This window comes from Falco rusticolus, chromosome 4, assembly GCF_015220075.1.
Source record: "Falco rusticolus isolate bFalRus1 chromosome 4, bFalRus1.pri, whole genome shotgun sequence".
In the NCBI taxonomy this organism is placed as follows: Eukaryota; Metazoa; Chordata; class Aves; order Falconiformes; family Falconidae; genus Falco; species Falco rusticolus.
This window is the reverse complement of record NC_051190.1, coordinates 3780587-3805732: the sequence shown is the minus strand read 5'-3', so window position 1 is coordinate 3805732 and position 25146 is coordinate 3780587. Positions and strand designations below refer to the sequence as shown.

The window sequence follows — 25146 nt, the reverse complement described above, 5'->3', positions numbered from 1 at the left end:
GTGTGAGATACGTAGCACGGTGCTGGCAGTTTTAAGGATGTCTCTGAGCAGCACAGCCCCCTGCGGGGGCGAAAAGCACACACGGCCTTGGGCCGCTGCTGGGGGCACAGCCCGCGGCCCGGCGCGGCCCCAACACCCACCAGCCCACAGGGCGAACCGGCGGCGCTTCCCGGGTAGCTCAACGGGAATGGCACCCGCCTGCTGCCGCGGGCCAGCCCCTGCAAAGCGCCGCCGAGGGCACGGAGCCTAAACGCGGCCCCCGGCACGGGCGGGCCCGGCACCCCGCGCAAGTACGGGCGCTCCGCCCGGCAGGGGCTGGGGGCCCAGCGGTGCCGCGGCCGGCAGCTCGCCCCAGCGCACTCAGGCGATGGCTGCCCGGGCGGCCCCGGGTCGAGCCTGGAGCCCCGGGCCGGGCCGCGGGGGCAGGCGCGGTGCCGCAGGCGGCAGCCCAGCCTCCCACCGCCCCGGGCGCGGGCGGGCAGGGCCGGGGGAGAGGCCAGGGCCGGGAGGCGGCCGCGCCGGCCGGGGCGGAGCGGGCGGGCGGGGGCGGGCGGCGGGCGGGCCCAGCGCTAGGCCCGGCGCGGCGGGGGGCGGCGGGCGCTGCGCAGAGCCCGGCTCCCCTCGGCGGCGGGCGGAAGGCCGGAGGGCGGCAGCGCCATGCCCGGCCCGGCAGCGCCGGGGCCCGGCCCCGACCCGGAGGAGAGCTACGACTTCCTCTTCAAGCTGGTGCTCATCGGGGACGCCAGCGTGGGCAAGACCTGCCTGGTGCAGCGCTTCAAAACCGGGGCCTTCGCCGAGCGCCAGGGCAGCACCATCGGCGTGGACTTCACCATGAAGAGCCTGGAGATCCAGGGCAAGCGGGTGAAGGTGAGCGGGGCGGCGGGGGGCCGGCGGCTCCGGTTCCGGGGATGGCGGCCAGGCGCGGCTCACTCCCAGGCCGCCCCCCGGCGCCGCCGAGCTCGGTGACGGCACGGCCGCCCTGAGATGCCGGCGGGGGGCCCGGCCCGGCCGCCGGAGGCGGCGGCGGCGAGACGGCGGCCCGCGGCGAGCGGAGCCGCCCCTGCCCCTGTCGCCGCCTCGCTGCTGCCCCGCCGCGGGCCGCCGCCGGGTCCGGGGAGCGGGGGGCCGGGCACACCAGCCGCCAGCCGGGCCGGTCCCCTCTCGCACCGCGCAGCACCGGTACGGTCCCCGGTGCGACAGCCCCGCGCCTCGGGACGCGCCCTGCCCGCAGCACCCCGCGGCACCCCGCTTCCCGGCCAGGCTTCTGGCTTCCTGCCAGCCAGCAGGAGCCTCGGCTGCACTGCCGTGCCTCCAGGGAGGGATGCGGGTCTGGCCGGGAGGGAGAAGCTGGGGCAACTGCTGTTAGATCCGGCTTATTTACAAGTTCTCTTAAAGCGTTGTTCACAGGGTGTCTCACAAAGTGCAACTCTTAGAGCTCTTCCCAAACCAGAAGGCATCAACCCGACATTTGACTTCTGCTTGTTTTGTGCTGGAGAAAATCGGCTAGTTGTTAGGGTGAGAAAGAGGATGGGACAGTCACCCCGTGGAATTATCCGTAGACTCTCAGTCACGCAGCTTCCCCACGGCAGAGCGGGCCTCTGCGCACAGCAGCGATCACACAGCAGGGAAAAAGGCTTAAAGCACCTGCGGTTTGGGGGGCTACTGGGATAAATCCCTTCGCCAGCCCCCTCCGGAACACAGAGCTGTAACTCTCCCCCAGTGTGACCAAAAGGAACTTGATGCAGTCGCTGCCTGGGAAAGACCATGACGCTGGCAGTGGAATTCTGGCCTGTGTTTACCAAAACAGGTGTCAAAGTCCTCTATTGTCTTTTTCTTATAAATTAACTTCGGTGAGCAGAGTATTAAACAGAGAAAGCTGCAGAAAATGGAAGAAATGAAGGCTCACGTTTTTTAGGAAAGGAGAGGGATCAGAAGTTCCACACCTAGCAAAGGTGTTTATTTTCTTGGTGTTATTTTGCCTTTTCCTATCATGTGTAGCTGGGGTTAGCAGTTGAAAAGGAAACTCGCATTTTCTGTTTGTGCTGTTGGTACCTCTTCCGCGCTTTCGTCAGTGGGGGGGTTTCTCCTTTAAGATTGAAACCTGGCTCCATTTAAATGCCAGGCACATAGAAAGTGACAAATGTGTCTGTTCCTGGTGCCAGGGGTCTCAGCCACGACTTCGGGAGTAGGGGAGGGCTAGCCCAGGAAATAATCCACGCTTCCTAGGTGTGCTTTTACATCCTGTCAGTACTTACACCTGAATATTCCTGTACTAGTAGTAAGTCTGTAACAAAAACCTGTGGATTACTTCTAAGTATTTTACAAAAAACAAGTAAGAAAATGCAAGCTCTTGGGGCTTTCTTTTTCTTTGGATTTTCTGTACTTCCACTTAGAAAAAAATTAGGGATGCCCAGATTGAAGAAAAGTGTTCTAAGCATTACTTCAGCCAAATTAATCCAACATTGTTGTTGAATTGCCTTACAGACATTTTTGTTAGCCGCTCAGTCAGGGACACAGCTAGAATATGAAAACATTTGCTTTGAGGTTTTTTGTTTTGTTTGGTCTGTTAAGGTGTGGGGTTTATGTGAAGTTTAAATTCCGGTCAAGCTTTTCCAGCTGGATTGAGATTTCAAAGCAGTCCATCTGGGTCCTGATCTGGGTAGGTTTGTTCAGCATGCCACAGGAAATGGAGAATAAGAAGGCATTTTATTATACCCTTGTGAGCTCCCTTATAAAGTAGGCAAGTAGTTGTGTGTGTGTCTTGCACATTTGACAAATTTGGTTTTGGTGTTGGTTATAGTAATTTGAGGAAAAGCACTTTAGCTGTCTGAACAGATCATATCCTAGCCTGTTAGTAAACAAGCCTGTACATGTGCTCCGGGAGAGATGGACTGTGTTTCTCATTGTTTCTCAGTCACGTGAGAGACACTTGTTTAAGAGTCTCAGATAAATTCTTGATTGGGCTGTATCAAACCAAGAGATATTCAGGACATGCTTAAAATACTATTTGTTGACCTTACAAAAAGAGCCTTAAAGCAGCGTGCCAGGTGATTGTGCTGCTCCCGTTTCATTATGGGTTTATGCTACTCAAGACTATCCTCATAAGGAATGCAAAGGCTTGTTTCCTTTTTAGCAAGTGGTACAGGAATGAGAAAACCCCCATTTTTATAATTGTTTAGAATTTTTATAATTTATAATTTTTTGATAATTTTTATAAGCTCATCTTTAGAAGCCCCTTCAGAACAACAGTGTGTACAACAAAAGTCCCAAGAGCTTTTGAACACTGCTTGCACCGCATCCCCTGTGGCCTAAGCTTAATTTTTGGTCAGGCTAATGGTAGTATTGCAACACAACTGAGTGAATATGAATTGGACACTTACTTTGAGATTGAAACAAACATTTTAAGGTTAATTGTATTAGTGTCCCTTTCTGTTTATAACTTCAAATGTTGTTATTACAGTTATATAATGTTTCTGAAACATTTGGAGCCCAGGGATTTTTAGTCTCACTTCCTTTTTTTTTGCATTTTTGTTGGATAAGGGAAAAGAAGCATGTTGGGATACTAAAGGTTAAGGTTCTGCAAATAACTTTTATCTTTAACGCAAGGCTTTCCTCACATCTTAAAGCTGTATTCTTTCAAGTGTCTCAAATTATATTTCATATGCTGCTGCTTCATCAGCTACTGAAGCTGACTAAACTACATATGTAAAGAGATGTTAGTGCTTGAGAAAGGAGCTATTCATGGACAGTCCTGATAACTAAAGCTTTCTCTTCAGAAATAAAACAGTAAAGCGCCGGTATCATAAGCTTCCCCAGTATGTGCTAACCCTGATTTGCAGAGATTAACCATTTCCAGAGAGGAAGAACACGTAAGTTTGTCTGTGCCGTCCAGTCTTCTGATTCCCTTTTTGTTCTTTAAGATCTCCAGTTGCAATTTGAGGTATTGTCCGGTGGGATTACACGAGCCAGTTGCCTCTGAGACAGGCTGTTGTGAGCCATGGGCTCTTGGAGGCATTGAGCTAAGAGGCGAGCTGTGCAGCACGAAGCCAGGCAGGGATTTGGCAGATCTAGCACACTGGCTTCTAGTGGAACTTCAAAGTCCAAGTTACCTGTGATGACCATCTTGATTTTTTTTGTTTTGCTTTGGTTTATCATAAAGGCAAATTCTGACCAGCATTTATCCAGAATTCTGTGCTGCCGCTCCTTCCCTCCACGCCCCCACCCCACCCCCCCAGTTTAGGAAATGTCTGCAGTCTATCTTCATTTTTTTAAAAAAATGCTCTAGTATGTGCTGTTTTAACAGGTTGAAATTGTGGCATACTATTCTCTATAAAATACATCCTGCTTAGCTGGCTAAATCCTAGAGTACAGACCAGTTCCCAAAAGCTGTGGCTGTTGACTTAATGCATAGTGATTAAAGTCCTATTGATAAATTAATTACTTGTTCTTTGAGTGGTAGAAAGAATCTGGCAAACAGAACAAAAATGTTTTGTAACTGTTATGTCACTGTATAAAAAGATATTTATAAAACAGTGGAACTAAGATTTTACATAATGATAGGCAAGGACATTCAGAAGTCCATGAACAGTGGTTAGTAATAACAAAATCCCTTTTCTTTTGATGAATTTCCTCCTGTGAACTGATAAATTGGGTATCTTTAATGTCTACTTTACGCTGTCATTTCATAGTGTTCTACATATACTGAACATTTTTTTCCTTTATGCCATGGTTTTTCTCCCTCCCTTCATAACAAATACTTCTTTATATATTGTTGCACTTCTTAGTTTACAAGCTTTTCCAGCCCATATGATATCAAGATTCTTGGCTTTTATTCAGGCTTCATGGCTGTAACTAAATCCCTTTCAGAATGGCCCAAAATGTAATGTGTTATTATCTGGCCCAATTGCAAGAAATATAAAATTATGACTTGTTAACTGTCTTGTCTCCTGACTGTTTTATTTAATAACATTGCTAAACAAATATAAATGAAGCTGTTGGTTTTTACATGGAAACAATGTTCTTTGATATCCAGAGGGAAGTGTAGCTCTCTTCCGTCAACTACTTTGATACCCATAATGCCAGAGCAAACAGGAATGCTACATTCCTGCAGGCAGGGACTCCTGATTCTCTGAAAACTTTGTAGGGAAACAATTGAACAAACCGAACAGCTACCCTAACTATTCCATGTAGGAATATCACTTTAATTGGAATACATTGCCATACAGATGCTAGTTTGTTGCTTTTGGCAAAAACTGTATAGATTAAGTTGCAAGATTGTTTCACTAAATCTTTTTAGGAGGAAGTGTTGTGATTTGCCAGTGTACAGAAATGTGCGTTAGTGTTTGCCATTGAGGTGACAGGATTTAGACACAGTTGGTTAAGAATCGTTGAGCACGGTCTTTGCATCCACAATTTCACTATCAGGAAATGTTATGGATAATGCTATATTTTGAAGAATTCATAGTAGAAAAGTGACATTGTCTTTGTAAAGGAAGGTATCAGATACAGGATGTACTTAGTTATTATTACTGCTGCTTCACAAGCAAAAGTAAACCCAAACTCCCCTGATCGTTTAGAAGAATCAGGAAAGTTCTTAATAAATTTTGCAGGAAGTAAGGGAGGGAGAAGTTATTTAACGCGTCTTGAGGCCATTTGTTCAGCATTAACCTTTGATCAACAATATGTTTATCAATGCAAGAAGAATTCACATCAAACCATTTGATAATGTACATTTGCTATGCTCTGTGGTCAGCCTGCCACTTGCCATTTTCAACTTTGTTTCTACAGCTGAAACTCTGCTTTCTTTAAACCTAACCAGGCATCCAGAATGATCTTCCAGAGACCCCCGCATAAATTTCACCACCTTCTGTTTCCTCCCTTACATCAAACTGAAACATCCCTTGTTTCAGTTTTTCTCTGGTGTCTCTCATCTTTCTGTCGTGTGCCATTGTGAGGAGCCTCACTCAGTCTTCTTGATAACCTCCTGGTAGGTACTGGGCAGCAGCTAACAGGTCACCTCAGACCCCTCTCCTGTGCTGAATAAGCCTGTTCGCTGCAGGCCCTTCTCCTAGGGTATGCACTCCGGTTACCTGACCATCTTGATGGCCCTCCACTGAACTTGCTCCATTTCTTCCATGTCTGTCTTGTACAGGGGACCCAAAATTGGACACTGAATTTTAGCTAGAATCTAATAAGTGCTGAATAAAGGCGGGTTGTCTCCTCCCTTGATTACTGGCTTCACTCCTGTGCACACAGCTCAGGATGCTGCCAGGACACACTGCTGGCTCCTGTTTAGCTTGCTGTCTGCAAGGACCCCCAGGGCCCTTTCAGCACAGCTGCTCCCCAACCAGTCAGACCCTAGCCTGCATCTTTGCAAGGGGTGAATGACATACACTGCCTGTATACTCCTTCCCAACAGGAAAAGATGAAAAAGCAAATACGAAAAGATGTTCAAGACTTTGTCTAATGTACTTACGGAAAACTCCAATTCTACAGTGATCATGTAGAGTCATGAAAAATCTTAGAGGAGTTCCTAGATTTAGCGCTTTCCTATTCAATACCAGCCAGTGCTAACAGCTCTGCTATCCAAAAACTTCAAAGCTAAAAGCAAATCAAAATAATCAGCTTTTGTAAGTAAATGGGCATTCAGTAGTGAAACAATCGGCGCAAGAAGGATGTGGCTCCTTGTCTTTGTTCACTTAGGGTATTCTGTCATATTCCTTCTGAACAATGGGTCTTTATTCTCTGTTCTTCATCCTGTCCTTATCTGCTACTAGAGATGGTCCCCCCGAAGGGCTGCTACCAATCTATTTCATAGGTGTTTTCTCTAAGTATCCTCAGATTAATTTAACACGATTCTCCAGTAATCCCAACTTCTCTCTTTCTTTCTTACATAAAAATTGTTGCTAAAGTAATTACAAAATCAGGACTTGCTTAAAAAGGTTACTAAGAGACAGACATTGCTTCCATCACATTATTTACAATGCTGAAGCACTTAAATCGAGGAAATAAATATGAAATTTGTGTCATATACTGTATACGTGATACACTTATGCAATACAAAAGAGTATATGATTGTATCTCTTTTTTTGTTTTGTTTCATTTTTTGGTGACCTGTGGCTAGTACAGTTCATTTGGTATTTTGATTTTAATATCTAACTTAAATTGAGGGGCTTTCAAGTGAGAAATACTGATATTTTTTTTCCAAAGAATTTGCAGTTGTTATTTCCTGTCAAGAGTTACATATTTGTAAATACAGTATAATAGAAAGACTGTATGATTTTTTTACTATAAAATGGTGGTTTAAACTTACAGTTGTGATTGGTATTTATATGTAGTTCTCATGTTTCCTTTTCAATGGAATTGTCTGAAATGTATCTGTACACCTAGTGGACAAAAATACTTAGGAAAATAACTTGTATTTTTGTAATGACTCACTTTTAGTTGTATATCAGACTGATTCATGCTATACAGAAATGCTTTTCTGAAGAGTTTTCTGAAGATGCTGTCAAGCATATTAGCTATATTTTGCCTTTAGAAATACATCTTGTTTAAATTGGGTAATCTGGTTCATGATACTTGCATACTCTGTGTGTGTCTGTAGTGTGTGTTCTTAATGATTTAAAATAAGCCAGTTATTAAAACTTCAAACAATGTGGCAGGACAGGTTTTCAAGGTTTCAGATTGTAAAGAGTGAGTTGCTATTAGGCCCCCCAAAAGCACCTTTGCACACTGAGCGTGCTGCCAGGCGGACTGATTCATACCAGCTGAAGCTGCCATCTCTGCACGGGTCTGACAGGAGACTGTACAAGGGCTCCTGACCCAGCTTCAGGTGAGCTTGCTGATCAGTTCACACCCACCTTCAGCACCAAGTTAAACTGAAGGGGCATACTCATGATCGGTTCAGGACAAATTTGCCGTTGCTCTAAACAATCGTTGCACCTTCCTCCCCACGCAGTCTGCATGCTTTCAGTACCATGTGGCTGTGTAATTGGTATCCAACCTCCAAACAAAGGGAAACCCCCTATTTTTCAGTTACATCAGTGAATTAAGCTATATGGTAGAGCAGATTAGCAGGTGCTAGTTTCAGTGCAGGGAGAGGGCAAGGATATGCAGCTGGGGTGGCAAGTAATTTGGTTGAAGCCAGTCATTAAACCATGCCTGTATTTCACTGACTTTCCCTGAAACAAAGAGTGGGCACTCACCTGGCTCCTCCTGCCAGCAAAAGCAGTGGGAACAGTGACAAACAGTGTGTCAGTTGGTACGTATGTTTGCAAACAAAGTATCTGCTTAGGGGTCTAACACATACTGTAGTCTCAGCAATGAAAGCAAAACTACAACAAACTGAAGATCATGTGGAAAGCTAAATGATTCTGAGTCCTTACACAAGAGCAGAGACAAGTAGGGGGACATGAACTTCGAATGCCTGAGGGAAAGAACTTACCTGGACGATGTGGGCTGGGAGAAGACTGCCGTTTGGGTTCCTGAGAAGGTCAGACCTGTGGTCTGTGCTGTTCCCAACAGGACACCGAGGGCTTCAGTCCTGTGAACACACAGACATAAATGCTGGAGTAAAACATGTGTGCGGGTGCTCTGAGATCTTGTGGTGACATTTTGAGGTTGCTTTATCACTACTGAAAGGCTGTGGAAATTGGGGAGGACCACAGAAAGGCCAATATTGTACTCATCTTCAAAAAGGGCAAGAAATCCTGGGAAACTACAGGCTGGTCAGACTCATTTTGGTGCCTGGGAAAATTAAGGAGCAATTCTTCTTGGAAGAATTAAGTTTTGACCCCACTTTAAGCAGGCATTTGGCTTTGTCACCTCCCAAAATCTGTCCTAACCTCAATGATTCTGTGATTCTGTGGAATGTACTTATACTGAGGTCTTCAAAATCCACTATATAGCACAAGGCTGGAGACTAGCTTGCTCAGTCACTCTGCAGCTAAATCACTATTATTTATACCATGTGAAAGGTGTAAGCCAAAACAAATATTTTTAAAAATATTTAAGAAGTTTATAATTCTTCTGTATGCACAGAATCTCTCAGACCTCTCCCAAGAGTTGGGTAATCATCATTAGCCTTGTTTTGCACTTGACCTAATGGAATACTACGGTTTAAAACTACGTAACAGATACAAAGGTCTAGTGGGAGACTTGAGTACAGAGAACATCGTATATACATAAACCTGCCATGAACTTCCTCGTCTCTAGTAATGGCCTCCTGACTGCTCTAAATCATTATCAATTCCATTAATAATCAGTGCTTTATGGTGTTCTGAGTCCATTACAGTCCCTTCCCCTTCTCTGAGAAAACTCTTATGAGGACCGAGGAGCACTTTTTCATTGGATTGATTCCTTTTAAGCTGTACATATGTCATTTGGGATCTAAATGCTTGGCTAGCACAGGAAAGTGATCCAATCAGTACAGCCTATTCCAAAGTGAAAGCTGCTGCTCAAACACGCAGCAGAGTCAGAAGACACAAACAAAATACTAACGTGCAAAAGAAATATATGGAAAAATTATTCCATATTATTTGGTATAAAATATCACTGGTGCATTGTGTTACATTATTGTCAGCTTTTTAAAATAAAGAAGCTCAGAGAGAGGGGAAATAATAAATAACAGGTCCACAACAGGGGAAGGTTAAAAAACCCAAAAGTATTTGCTTATGTCCTGTCTCAGTTAAGAGGAGATGCAGAATCTAAGGAACAGCACAAAAAGACAGGCAGTGGTCTCCCACTGATTGTTTGGGGATATAGAAAGTGAGCAGAAGGACAAAAAATTATAAAACTTAAAAAAGGAAATTCTTCAGTTTCATTGCTACTATATATTGAAACCAAGAGCTTTGAAAGATTCAAAAAGGATTAGAGATTTATAAGGAGAATGAGAACATCCACAGTTACCTTAGATTAAAAGCTCCTGGAATATAAACTCTCATTTTCCAGGACGTTAGACAACCTATAAAACAACTGGATTTAGAAAGAAATTTTCCCTGTGAGCAGGATATTGTATTTGTCCACTCTTGACTTATTTGGCTTCTTTCTATGGAACATTTAGTACTGGGAACTCAAACCCTGATACTAATACTGATAGTTCGTGTGCTGCTGGATTTAGACAGAAGTATGTAAGCTAAGCATTTCTTCTTCCTGCCCAGATGTAATGTCTGTGGGTACCACCTAGCAAAGAACAGGTGACTAGACTGACTAGATCTTTTGCTGACTTTATTGAAACCTAGGATTGCTGGCATTTCTTTTAAACATTCTTTTACATTTTATGTATTCTATATACATTGTTCTAATTGTCTCGTATTTCCTCATAAAACAGCATCAGCGCTCTCAGATGACACTAGCACATCCCACTCCAGTTGTTACTGCCCCTGTAGCAGAACTGACAAAACCACATCAGTACCACAGACAATGTGTAGTGAAAACCCACCTGTAGATTCAGTGACACACCAGATGATGAACTGGAGCGGCTTGGCTATGGACTAACATCTCGTTTTGCTAACTCAGCTAGAGAAGGTGGTGACGGGGTAAGGCTGGACATGCAAGCAATAATTTCATAATCTGCCACACGAGGATGCATCAGAGCTTGCCTGCAGGAACCCAGAGTGTCTCAACACAAATAGAAACTTCGAGCAGCCAAGTGAGAATAGGTTCTCCAGTGTTTATTATTATCCTTAAATCATGAACAAAGGACTAGAGAATTGTGCTGCCAGAATGCATCACACATAGGGAAGATTTATAACAAGGCTACTGAATCAAGTCCTACCTGTTGATTCAGGAAAGCTTGCTAGCCAGTGTCTCACTGTATGCTTTGTATTATTTAGTTGCAGATCTGGGACACGGCTGGCCAGGAGAGATTCCGAACTATCACACAGAGTTATTACCGCAGCGCCAATGGAGCAATCCTAGCCTATGATATCAGCAAGAGAGGCTCTTTCCTGTCCATTCCTCGCTGGATCGAGGATGTGAGAAAGTATGCCGGTTCCAACATAGTGCAATTACTGATTGGTGAGTTAAAAATACTAATACCGAGCGCTACAGGTTACTGTACGATGTAATTAGTTACAATATTTGTTTAAGGTGGTTAGGAGTTTTCTTTTTGGTTGATGATAAGATGTACAATAGATCTGACTGGAAATTACCCTAGTATTTCTTTTAATTAGAAAGTGCTGTTTCAACAAAACACAAATGTTTTGCTTGGATTAACTTCTGTTAAGTAGTAGACAGCTTTGTATCAGAAACCAGCTTTGAATCTTTTGCATACCACTTAATGGAGAACTGGGTACCCAAGGTTTCCAGGTTCAGCTGGAGGCACAGCTGCTGTGGATCATAAGGTTTCCAGGGCCCAGAGAAGCTTCAGTATATCAAGACAATGTTTTTTGGTGAACTGGAACACCTGCATACTTCTGCAGAGGGATTTCAGAAGGACTTCAGGGCAACCGGGGTTTGTCAGTTCTCTGCTAGAAGTTCTGCTTCCCAGCCCCAATGTTTCTGACTACGGTGTGGCTCTCAGGAGCTTATAGATCCACTAATACGACATCAGTACTCTTCTAGATTTCCCTAGGTATCAGCAGGCTGCTGTCATTTTCACGAAATGGTTTTAGCTTTCATTTTTAGCCCATTTTTCTTCTGTTAAGGTCTACAGCCACTACTATTTTGACTTTTTCTGTTCTCTGTATGAGTCATACAGAAATACAGGTTGGAAGGTGCTTAAGAGATTATCTAGTCCAACCTCCTGCTCAAAGCAAGGCTAACATTGGGTTAGTCAGGGCCTTTTCAGTCAAATTTTGAAAATTTCCAAGAATGGAAATTCTGCAGATTTTCTGGGCAACCCAAGAACTTCCTGCTAAATACTTACTTTGACAACAGAGTCATTAAATAGTCATTATGAATGACTCTGTTGTTTCTTCTTTCAGGAAACAAGTCTGACCTAAGTGACCTTCGAGAGGTTCAGCTGGAAGAAGCTCAGAGTCTGGCTGAACACTATGATAATATCATCTGTGCCATAGAGACCTCTGCGAAAGACTCCAGCAATGTGGAGGAGGCTTTTGTGAAGATGGCTACGGAGCTCATGATGAGGCATGGAGGCCCTATGTTCAGTGAGAAGAATACTGACAGCATCAAGCTTGACAGCAAAGACGTTGTAGAAGGCTGGGGGTGTGGTTGCTGATATGAGCTAGGTGATATCCCTAACTTTACTGGAATTTAGATGGTGCTTCACCCTAATGCTGAGTAGCATGGTAGCCATATTCTCCTCCTCCTGTGAAACCAGCAATTTTGTAGAAGTTAGACACAATCCTGTTTTCTTTGGTGTCTTATTTTTTAAAAAGGGACTCTTGAGAGGTAGTCCTAAAAGTCAAGCCCTCTGAAAAACTTACTCAAAATTTGACCCCACCATTTTATTTTCTGTAACCTTCATACAAGTTACAAAAGTGGAGGAAACAACTTTGAACTGGTGATGTGGGGTAGGAAGACAGATAGTTGGGGAAGACTGATGCACACCCGAAGTTCTGAAGCATTTAGCACGGGACTGTTCACAAAGGAGGTCACTTCTGGAGTAGGCAATCTCGACAGTGTCTTTTTAAATCCTCAGCACTCCACCAATGACCAGAAAGTGACAGTGTCTTTGATAAAAGTATGTCAAGTGTAAGAATACCCAGCGTTTTGATCACAGGACCAAATAGCAGTCACCTGTCCTAGGGCATATGGATTGCTAGTGAGCATTGGAACAGGCCAGGGTGGTGAAGCCTTCTCTCAGGTTTCGTTATGATTTTATTAAGTTATCACTTTAACAAAAAGCAAAATCAGCCTGAGCAGTATCACGTGACTTGCTATCAAGCGGAATTGGACCAGTGTAGTTATTTTAAATACAGCCTCGAGGAGATGGTAGATGCATTTCATTTGTTATTGTTTGCACAGTGATAGCTCCCTTTTCCAAGTGGGTATCATTGAGTTTTTGCCCTCAGGTCTCTCAATTTCATTCCACAACTCAAGACCTGTGCCACTGGAAACAGGAACTGGAGAAACCTTGAACTGACTGGTAGCCATGATCTCCTGCCATGTGCCTAATGGTCATCTACAGGGTTAATTCTAGCCATACATTTGACATGATGTTACCAGAGTGTTTACTGCTTGTTTAGAGTGTTTAAGTGGCATAAGTGAATTCGATTTTTATTTTGGTTTTTTTTAAAACCATCTGTTTAAATACAATCTGGGCATATAATGGGAAAGAAGACCTCAGAATAGCTGAAAACTGCATGCATTGCAACTTCTTGGTCATAAGAAACCAGCAACTTTTTTAATGATTCCTTCCCAACTTTGTACTCAACTGCTTCCCTCTCTCTATCACAAGTTACCAATTGCTTTTCATTTCTTGAGAACACTCAGCAGGAAATAATCTTTCACTGTTGATCAAAAGTCTACATCGTTAAGTAAAATAGACTTCGTGATTCAACTACATATAGTTGTCTTTCAGATTCAGCTCTGTATTGTATGTTGTAGATGCAGTAGAAGTACTGATGGCAGCAGTCCTCTCTGGATCTACACTCTCAAGCACCTTACAAAAACGGATTTGCGAAGGGAGCAGAAGCAGAATTATTTTTAACTCTGCAGTTAAAGCAAAAGTGTTCAGAGGTAACAAGTGATTTTTGCAATCCTGATACTTTGAAGAAGCTCATTTTCAGAAAGCATCCACTTAAAGTGAAGTCACTTGTCCCTTTTGAAAATCTTGATCAAAAAGGACATGGATTTGCTTGCTACTAGGGCTACACCAGTTATTAGCCATTCAACATATCCAGTATCGTGAAAAACAGGGAGATTTAAGAAAGGGCTAATGGATCCTAGATTCAATACTATTCATCTTCCTACAGAATATATTAAACCATTCTCTGGTCTTTCTGGTTTTTTAAAACTATGAGGTAGATAATTGAGGAGTAACATATGCTTTGTAGCCTGTTTGCTTCTAATCTAAGGGGTAAGTTTTCAAGTTTTATAGTTGTAAGAGTGAAAGGGCCTTAATTTTTTCAGTTAGAGTAGTTTTCACAATTCTAATGTTTTATATGGAAGGGCAGGTTGAGCTGCAGTACTTGATAGTATTTTTGGGTAGTTTTCCAGGACATTGCCAGCTCTCCTACATCCAAAGGTAACAGGCAATAAGTGTCCAGCAGTAGCTGGACACTGAAAATGAGAGTTTTCCAAACACTAGATTTGTTAGTGATTAGCAAACCTTCTATTCCACTCTTAGGAGAAACTATGAAGACAGGCCAAGCTGAAACTCGGTCCTGACGACTGCTTTTCCTCCTGGTTAGGTGGTCCTTAAGATACAGAATACTAGTAAGCATCTGACTTTATGTCGTGACATATTATAGTTTACATCTGCAGGTCACAGTCCTGCAGTTCTGCATGCTTGAACATGGACCCTCAGATAAGCTCAGCCTCCCACTATTTGCAGGATTAGTGCCAAATTAAGCCATGCTGATAAAACCTCACACACATTTAAGAACAGTATTGCTACTACTCAGATTCAAATCATTAGTTTACATAGTAACTCGTCCTAAAACTAGAGCAAGATGCAAAATGAACATAAATCCTGCTTCCAATGCAGTCAGCGAATGATTGTGTTTTTAACAGTAGATGGAGAACTAAGGAATTACTGATCCATTTCCTTAGTTTTGAGGTTTGTTTAGTAAACAAGTAGAATTAGACCAAGCACTATTCTTTTCCTTAAAATTTGTATATCTCTTAAGCTAGTCTTGCAGGTTGAGACTCTGTCTGCAGGTTAGTCTGTTTCAGTCAGAAAACATGAAATACGGCATCAGTGATTTGTTCGCTGTGCTTTCAAATGAAGGCAGCAATTCAGGTTAGTTTTCATTTTGCTGTAGAAAACTAAGACTATGGCTTTAAGTCAGCTTTGTCTTCTAACTCTTGGCTCTTCTATGTTGTAACAAGTGTAATACAAGTTTGCATGCCCTACCTAACTGAAAAAAGGGAACAAAGAAATAGACTGAAGACCTGGTTTATTTTTTCAGGTTAGTAGCAGATACCAATGACAGTGCTTGGGCTGTCAGTAGTAAAAGGCTATTTCAGTTACCAGACCCTTTCTTTGCCTAGTAGTAATAGCACAATACTCACTAGGCTGATAGCTTCTTGACCAGAAACAAATTAACTTAGAGCTTTTTGGTCCCCTTCTGAAGACTTCTAATAATTCACATGCATAGCTATGTAATTTAAGTTTTAGGAAGACAGTCCTGTTACTTTAATTCCATTAATCCTATTGAAACCAAAAGGACACCTGGGTGAAGAGAGTGAGTAGCAATAAACCTGAGACTTACGGGTAAAAACCTCGGTTTCAAATCTAAGGTTACAAATGTGCTCTGATGTACATTGAGTGAATAATTCAGTAGTGCGTGATCAGCGTTCACAGCATAAACATTTGCCAAGAAACCTGTTTACTGGCAATTGAACATTAACAAGACTATGGTGCAGTAATTGCTTTTAAGCAGATCTCCTTGGCTGACCATGTATTTGCATTAGTATTTATCATTTATTTTTGGCAGTACCCAAAGTGTGCAAAATATTACAAAAACACAGAAGGGGACATTGATCCCTGCCTTGTCACAGTTAGGAGTGGAATGCAGAGTAAATACTGAAATGAAATCATCAGCAGAATGTGGTTCCCAGGAGCATGGGCACTGTTATCCTTTGTATTGATTTTGTTTTAAGCTAATTTTATCTCCGGTTACTTACCCAGTCCATCATCACGGATGGAACTTGTACAAATATTTATATTTATATAAATATAATACCAAATAAATGTTAGCCCAGAAAGCTGCTAACATTTGCTCTGCAAAAAAAATTTAAAAAATGAAAATACTTACGAACAGCGGAAAAGTCCTAATGATTTTATCATTCTCACTGTACTGGTAAGCAGGTCACTTTTGGAGGAAGGGGAAACTATAAAACTAAATGAAGCCCAGCTAATACTGTATAGATTTCTGAGAACTTCACAAAAGGTGGAGCTCTTGCTCAAATTTTTTATTTGCCTTTAAAGATCATATTTATTTGAAGAATAAAACTGATCATCACGTGCAATATACATGCATTACTGCAGTAGTACATGACAGTATGTATGCACTCCACAGTAGCACCCTTAAATAACACTAAAGCCTTGATTTGCCTCAGGATATGCTGTCCCACTAAGATTTACACCTCTGTTACTTAATCTCATAGTCCCAGCCACTGACCATTTGAATGTCTTTTGCCATCTCATGCCAATCATGAGGGAACTGGGAGGTAATAACATTATTAGTTTCTCTTGATAGGATTGTTTTAATCCATGTTATGATGGCAGTCTCTTTAAATCAAAATTAATTTTAATTTAATTTCATTAATAAAACTTGTTTATCTTTACCTGTCCTGCTTCCAAAACCTTTATATATTAACAGACCACTGAAATTTACCCTGTTGCATTATTTTGGGTAAACAGTGTGCTGGAAGAAAATGAGGTGAGAACAATACACACTTTGTGAAACTTAAAAATAAAATTACTCTCCTTTTGGCGTCTTCCAGCCTTGGAGAGTGCTCAGTTTAACCCCTGTCAGTCATTCTCTGTGGAAACTTCACAGAAACAAACCGGGTAACGGGCAGAGAATAAACAGGGAAAATCCAAGGAAACTGGAGCGAGGATGTACTCTTGTGAAGAGGTAGTTCTCGCACGACGCGCTTTGCCCTGGTAGCTGATGATGACCACGTAGCTTGTATTCCCACCCTGGTGGTACAAGAAGTGAGGCAATTAAAGAGCAACAGATGCAAGGACATGTGTAGTTCTTGGTGGAATTGACAGAAAATTAATCTCAAAGTTCAGGCTAATCACACTAACCACTTAATTATCCTTTCTCAAATGATACTAGGTTGTTTCATCAACTAAAGGGCATTCTGGATTTACAGATTTGAAAATGAAACATGCTATATTGTTAATGTAGATTAATAGTTACATTTTATTTGTTGTACAAAGTATAGTGACTTCAGTCACAGAGCACGTGCTATATTGTTAATGTAGATTAATAGTTACATTTTATTACAGTATAGCGACTTCAGAGTCACAAAAGCAGAGTCCTTTATAACTGGGCTGTTCTTAGATTTGACAATTCTTTTCCATGCTGTAAGAATAGATTCATAGATTTAAGATATACTGTCTCAGTTTTATTTTTGTAATATCTTTTGGTGCTGATCGTTCCACTGAGATTTCAGTTAAAGAACCAGCCTCCTGGGTATCTTAGTTTTTACTGGCCAGGTAATGTTAAATTTCTTCTAACTCTATTGAATTGGGTTATAGAGCTATTTGAAGCAGCAAAATAATCTCAGATGGAAGCATTTAATTGCAATCCCCACTGTCTACTTAAAAAAAAAAAAAAAAAAAACCAACAACAACAAAAAAACCCCACAGAAGTATTCCACAACTAGATATTCTGATATGTGGCACAAGTTTAGCCCTCTGCATCTTTTTTATCATTTCATTTTATTTTACTTGGAAAAGAGCAGAGTTACAAAATGAAAACCAACCAACCCAAATGTATGTTTGCTGTCCATGGAATTGTTGCCAGAGGTTAGATAAAAATAGCCAGTATACTCTCCTATCTTGATCTTAGATAGCATTTTTTTAATATGACTGCAAAATGTTAAAATGCACTTTAAAAATAATTCTTTGAAGCACAGAAGGGTTGCATTTTTTTTTCACTGTATCTTTTTTCACAAGGGTTCCTATTACTTTAATACTGATAAAGAAAGTTACCTGTATGACATAAGTAACTTCAGGCATCACTGAAGACTGACTGTGTCAACAATTGTCTGGTTTTTCCATATGAGTCAGTGGCCAGTGGAAAACAAGGGAACAGAATAATTTCACTAGAATGAGAAAAGTGAAGCCTGACTAACGATCAGGGAAGATTTTCTAGTCTGATTGAATGTGTTAGGTTTAATTAATGCTTACTCAGTTCAAAGAAAATACTTTCCTTCCCAAAGGTAAAATAACAGACTACACAAATAGTTTGGGGTTTTCCTGTTCGCTTTTTGTACAACAAAAATGTGGCTGCTGTGTATACTGAAGAAGAATGGACTGCTAAACTAGTTAAGGTAACAGCATAGTTTAACATTTGGAGAGCTGTTAAATTGGCTTAAAGCTGTATTTAGAACCTATTCCTTCCACTAAAAGGTGAAAAGTATGTCTCTCCCTGAGGACACTATTGGAAAACTAGAAGATTCAAGATTGTACCTTGATAAAAATTTATTGAGGCTCTCTTTATCATTAAAAAAGTCACTTTCCATGTTCCTTCTGCAAGATATTTTTAGACTTCAGTTATTTCCAATTTGATTATCCAGCTGAACTGCTGACACTGATTTCTACTTTCTTTCAACCTCAAATTTAACAGAAAACTGAGGATGAAACTTCCTATCACAAAGTGCTGAAGGGCAACCAGATTCTAACCAATAGGTTTTTGCACATGTATCGCCATCACTCTCCTGCTCCTGTGACAGTTAATATCTGTAATGCGTGTATGTAACACACCGTACTCTGAAATTAGCCAAGTCCAGCTTTGCGACCATTCATCCGGGTAGGCAGTGTAGGTCAGGGAAGGTATTAGGCAGGTACAGCAGCTCTGCAAAGCTGCTTCTGTTTAAGCCACTTCTGTCTAGGGCTTACCTAGCCCATTCAGAATTTGTTATTACAGCTAAATTACTACATGTGAACTATTTGCTTTTCCTTTAGTCATAAACATTTTAAAAATTCTACGTTTAGATACTTTAATTGTAAAGCCTCAACTAGGACACTAAGAACAGTAGTCGCCCAATTTAAGCTTTCATAAGAACATACACCTTATCATTGACCGCTCTGTAGTTTAAACCATAATTCCCCCATGGAACTAAAATACATCTTGAAGTACACACTATACAGATGTAACAGCTAGCTAAAAGAATCTGATTTTATGTAAATTTTAGCTTAAGAGAAAGTACCTTACATATGACCAAAATTATGGCAAGCTAGCAGTTGTGATTTCTAATTGTTCAGTCAATTCTTTTTAAGACAACTGACCAACACAATCGGTACACTTCCAAAAGTCAGTCTCTTCAGTAACCACTAAGTAACAGCCTGTTACACTGCACTGTGCTGCAGAACATGTGATGATCAACACTCATTATTTCTGCAATAAATTTGATGAGCAATATAAACTTACATGAACATGTGAGGGAGTGATTTGGGGTTTCTAAACTATTGTATGTGAAAACAAGGGTATGAAGGATTGTCCTTTGAACACGGCATGCAAACTTGTCTTGACAATTTGAAGGTACTTTTAAAAAGTGAGTTAAGAGCTGAATTTTCAGACATTAAAGCTGCTGACAGATGCCTACCAATGTCTTCAAAAGTATCTAGTTATCATTGCAAAAAAACACAAAACTGGTATGGAACTGGTTTTGCACTAAAGGGAAGTAGTTATCAGGAAAAAAAAAATACATTAATGTGAAAGGTAGAGCATCCTTATTATTCTGCATTTTTCCTGTTCGCTCCCTAGTCCAATGCTGTGCGTAAGCAAGCATTTTTCCCTTTATAAATGGTATTAAAATAGATTATTCTAAGTGTGAAAAGTAGTTTGATACTTGACAAAATAAAATGCTATATACATTTTCTTAAGAGAGTGATAATATTGATGAGAATAACTTTGCTAACACAGTTTGGTGTGGTAATATAAGGGATTCACCAAACAGCTGAGTTGGAATGGTACATACACGTACCGTTTCAAAACCGGAGGAAGCCAACGGATGAGATCAGACACTGTCCTGCTTGCCAGGCATAAAGTAGGTACAGACACATACTGAGCAGAAGTTGAATTTAGTTATTTGTAACAGTTTTTAAAGATTTCTATTTTGTAAGTCAGTAAGGAGAAACGCTAAGATTTTTGATAGTCAGATACGCTCAGTGCTGTCAACCAGCTTTTCCCTCCTTTGTGCCTCACTGGTATCTGGCAGACAGAAACCCCACAACTCCAGAGACTAGATAGCATTGGAGTGAGTCTGGCTCACACACCTGTTGGGGAGAAAATAAAAATCTCTTAATTCATATTGAATTCATTCACTGCATTCCAAAATTATTTCAGGGGTTTGGATGATAACAGTGTTAAAATTATTCTGCATTTTCTAGGACAAATCTGTTGCTGTTTCTCAAGGTTTCTTCGAGAGATGCAGGCTGTACATTTCTAATCATCCGTAATGACTTTGCTTTTAAACTTTCTTATCACAGTACTGGCTAGATCATTTGGAATATGAGACAAGGGAGCAAGCTTGCATACTACAGTAATTTTTTATACTTTACCTTCATCTATTTATGGATTTATCATGAAAAATATTTTTAAACATATGAAACCTGCTTTTTGTTGTGAATTTTAGCAAGGTAGTGGATACATTGTACTGTGTATCATTAAAAAGGTTCAATTAAAGTAAACATTTGGCAATTAATATCTTTTGTTGTTATTTTATGCATGTGCCTTGCTGTGGTTTATTATCAGAGACAAAATCAAGTTTTAAGAAATAATGTATCCTATTCTACAGTGCTGTATGGTGTTCTACTTTCACTCAAGATACAATCTAATGTACTCTTGATTAAACAAACAGTGCTTAACTCCCTTCCTCTTATCCTTGCCGCTGCCCGTCACTTACATAAATGCACGTACATTAAATTGTTTCAGATTAGTAAGCTCTCCAACATAACTGGCTGGAGGATTAAGAATGAAAACCAAAGTCCTCAGTGTTGGAGAAATGCAAATAACTTTTTTCAGTGCTTATAATTAAGTGTAAACGATGTAGTTACAACTGTACCTTCACAAGGGAACATTCAGATCGTGGATTTTATTTAATTGCTGTAAATTAAAACAAAGTAATGCCCCTTTCTTTTTGCTTGGCTCTTTAATTCTCACGTCAGTAGATGACCATTTTTATGCGGAGGAGCATGCAAATATTGAATTACTTGGTTCTGTGTTCAGTCTACAACTTCAGTAGTAGCCTTGGGTTCCAAAACAGCAATCAATAGTTTTCAATGAAATGGCTGTGCTCTAAAGACGGTTCCTTACACTGCTGGGTATAGCTGAACTCATTAGTTAATTCTCTTAGAGTGACACATTCTTTACCACTGAAACATTCTGGACGTAACTACGCATGTCACTGGTGTGCACAGCGCTGCAGAGAATCGGTGTGAGAGATAATGCAAGTGTCATGCTCAACGTATACCATCTGTTGGTAAGTATTGACTTTTTTTTTTGTATACTTCACGTGTTCTGCACATCTGTAGTATAGTTTCTAAATCTGTGTGGGGAAAAAACCAACTTATGCAAAAAACACAAAGGGAAAAGCAAGTTGTGAATTCCAAGGGTGTGATATGATACAAAGTGTAACAGTTTATACAAAACTGGGTTTCATTTCCGTAAATAATACCATTATTAGATTATATTTCTAGAATATAATATGTAGAACAGTTCTCTCTAAACCCTGTAAAACGCATGGTCTTCACAAGCAAGCCTGTGCTTTCACAGCCTACACCAATGATGAGCTAGTCATATGTCACCTTGTATGAACCTTGGAACCTGCCTCTCCTGCTGCTCTAAGCTCTCACAATATTTCCAGAGCAGAAAGGACACACACCTGTGTCAATAGAACTTAACTAGTTTCATAGCTGCTTCCCAGGTCGTCTTCCAAAGCACTGTATGACAGGCAGACTACACAACACTGACTGATAAGGGAGCAAGATGGGTGGCCACCAATGGGTGGCTAGAACCTCCCCAGGATACCCTGGTGCACCCTTGAAAATGCGAACAGGCTGAACCAGTCATGAAAGGTTATGTGGAGGGGAAAAAAACACGCACTGAAAAAAACCCAAAAGCCTGCCCTGATCTGTGCTGCCTGATCATTTGTAAGTGTGTGTGGCAAATTAAAGTATGTGTCATTAACAGGTGTCTTTCAGTAACTTGAATTTATTGTGGAAAACAACTGTGACAACTGTTTAGTTGGCTTATTTTAAGTGCCTATCACAAACACTTTAAAGGGACTTAATTGCATTTCTAGGAACTCTTCCTTGAATCCTCAAGGAATGTGGAATAGTTTGAATACAGAGGAGATCTACACACATCACTACCAATTGTATCTTCTTGTTAATGAGGTGAACTGGCCTTCTTTATGTAGTTTGCACCTGCAAAACAATACACTTTTGTTTATAGTCTTAAGTTCACTGAATATTTTTTCTTTCCATCTATGGTCAGGCACTGAGCTGTTAAACTAGCAAAAAGCATATTCACAGATACACTCCCATACCACAAAACACAAGTCCCAAGTCCTATTGAAAATCTGTTTCTTACTCTGAGAAATATTCTTACTTATACAACAGGTACTGCTTCTGCAAGAGGTCAGTAGATAAATCTGCACTAAACCTTGCTGGATGTTAAAACTGTAAGACATGTTTAGCATGATCTTGGATTCTGATCCTGGCATACAAGGCCAACAAAATGCAAGGAGGAGAACTTTTAATTAAGACCAACTGAGTCTCAGGTCATCTTAATGAGACAAAGTAAAGCCATCTTTACCTTACACAAAGTAAGCCCATTTGTGCTATTTTGAGTATGTAGTGCTTTATTTTATTCACAGTAGTGACCACAGAAACACCCTTTTCTGAAACTTTCAAGGTGCTGGCTCTTTCAGTCAACGTTGAAAACAGGATGTGTTCCACCACCCAAGCATGCATCCGTGTATTGACAAGACATTTTAATACAGACTGTGTAAGGTATGCAGTGATACCATACACCATAAAGACTGTCAGTACCTACTTCTCTTCACATTACAGAACATACAAGCACACCACTGAGTTTTAAAGAAACTCCTGTAATCCTGGCTTCTTGCCTATGACACCGAAGGAAAGACATTTCTACCTCTTTCAGCAACTACTTTCTGTGTGTAGTGTTATACAGGTCACTGTTTCTATCTTCCTTTAATCCCTGGTGAGACTAGGTGGGGGGACAAAGTAGCTACACTGCACTTGCTGTAGCAGCACAGCATTCCTGCTTTTAACCAGGACACAGGAGGCAGGGTACATGGAAAGCTAAGTCAGCCAGAGGCCTGGGCTAGTTTACATACCTTCAGCTGCCTGTGCAGTTAGTGTCATTTAAAGCAATATATACCTATACATTAATTTCAAATGTATTTGCACTTCATACAAAACTGTATTCAGTCATTACAAAGGTGGATGCCTTGGTGCTACTACGTGCAGATACTGTGCTCGGAGCTGCAGTCTGAACCATTAATTGACTCAAAGGAGATTCAATCCTAGCTGTCGGGAACAAAACCAACTTCCATTGGAAAAGTCAAAGTTTAGCACAATGTTTCTGTGAATCGTTTTGTCAGTATTCCTCCTTTCCATCCATCACCTAGAAACACTTTTTGAACAAGAAAAGGCTGACAAAGAGCTAACACTGATGTACTGAAAATCCAGAGCCGAGAAAGCACAGCCACAGTACGACACCCATCCCTCTGAGCCCATCCACACTGACGGAACAAAACCCAAGTCTCCAGGGCCCTTCCACTGTCCATCCTTCCCATATTTTATTAGAAGCAACCCTCACATGTCACGCCCACGCCACAGTGGCTAATTTGCTGGCTGAAGAAAGCCCAAACAATTGCCAGTTTTATAAAGCATACAAACCCTCAACATAAAACACAGCTCTTACTGAAATCGCATACTTGTGTTCATTTGAAAGCATCTACAGCAAAACCAGGGCACAAACGCATCTTTCCATCCACCTTGGGGTCCCTCTTGGACTGCTGGGCCACAACCTCCCAGCTGCTGAGGGAAAAACACCCAGTGCTTTGCACTTGTTTGAAACCAGGAAAGGGTGCAAATGAGAGCGACCAAAAACCATGAATGAACGCTCGCACCTGCTATTTTTTAAACATTTTGGCTTTTTGAGGGTCTGCCAAGCCCGTACTACCACTTACCAAGCTGGAGTTGATGGAGTTGGAGAACTTGGAGCCTTGGAGAACTGTGTAGGGGCAATGGTTTTGCATTTTACTACTTCTATCCCATGGAAAAAGAAAAAGCTATAAAAAAGAAGAAAAAAAAAAAGGGGGATACAGAAGAGGAGAGGGTCACAGTTCTGCACTTCGCTTGCTGCCTGCGCTGCAGCCACCACTGCAGTGTGCAGCCGGGCTGAGGTAACGCCAAGATGGTGGAGAGTGCCCCCAGCCTCAGCCCCACCCCGAGAACCCCAGGACAAAACCCTCACCTCCATCGGGGAGCCACCTAAGCCCTGGCTGCCCTCACACAGCCGGAGGAGCCACCTAAGCCCTGGCTGCCCTCGCACAGCCGGCTCCTGCGGGGCCCACGCTCCCTGGGGCAGGCGAGGCAGCGCCGGCCTCCTGCCCGCAGCGGCCCCGGGCCAGCCCAGCCGCAGGGCTGCGGGCGCCTCGCAGGGTGAGACAAGGTCCCACCGGGGCTTTGCTCTGCTGAGCTGCGTACCTGCCTGGCATTGAAGAACAGTTTATTTATGTGAAAACCAAAGGTAAATTACCTTTCACGGGTAATTCATGTTCATGGGAGGTGGGCTAGACAACTACATTTTTGCAGCTTTTTGGGAGGCAAGCCACAGATGCCTTCTCAGAAAACCAGACACTAATTTGGAGATCGATTCGAGCTGTCTTCTGCCCAAAGAACAGGTTAATTTCACCGAAATGACAAATAATCCCCTCAAAAACTACAGACAGTGGTGGGGAAGCAAACACGGGCTGTGTGTGAAAGCAGGCATCATTGCATCCCCAAAGCCCAGCCCAAGCCCCACAAACGTTCTTCTGTATTCTCTCAGAATTTAATAGATCCTGGACTTAAATATCTCAGCTCTGCCAAAGTGCATGGTCCTGGTTTAGTTGGATCAAGGTGTCTTTTGATGGGAAGCTCCTGATCACCTCCCAGTTGCTCTGCAGAGCAGCCACCAAGCATGCTGGCCGGACTCCCGCGGGACGAAGCCCAACGCACCCCAGCAGAGGTCTGTATCATATAGCAGGTTGGGAACATCTCTCAAGCTTAGTAAAAACATTCATGTTAGAGGATCTTTT

General features: G+C 42.0%; 1 protein-coding gene across 1 annotated transcript; it reads left to right on the top strand.

Moving 5' to 3' along the window:
• Positions 1-584: 584 nt before the first annotated feature.
• RAB43 (RAB43, member RAS oncogene family) lies at positions 585-20945 on the top strand. The gene is made up of 3 exons (XM_037383427.1): positions 585-867; positions 10833-11016; positions 11925-20945. Exons 1-3 carry the CDS (start codon positions 658-660, stop codon positions 12176-12178), a joined length of 648 nt encoding a protein of 215 aa, XP_037239324.1. The 5' UTR covers positions 585-657; the 3' UTR covers positions 12179-20945.
• The last annotated feature ends 4201 nt before the right edge of the window (positions 20946-25146 follow it).

Coding starts and splice junctions, on each gene's coding strand:
- RAB43 (XM_037383427.1), top strand. CDS start 658: ATGCCCGGCCCGGCAGCGCCGGGGCCCGGCCCCGACCCGGAGGAGAGC. Junction 868..10,832: donor TCCAGGGCAAGCGGGTGAAG/GTGAGCGGGGCG, acceptor TGTATTATTTAG/TTGCAGATCTGGGACACGGC. Junction 11,017..11,924: donor CATAGTGCAATTACTGATTG/GTGAGTTAAAAA, acceptor TTCTTCTTTCAG/GAAACAAGTCTGACCTAAGT.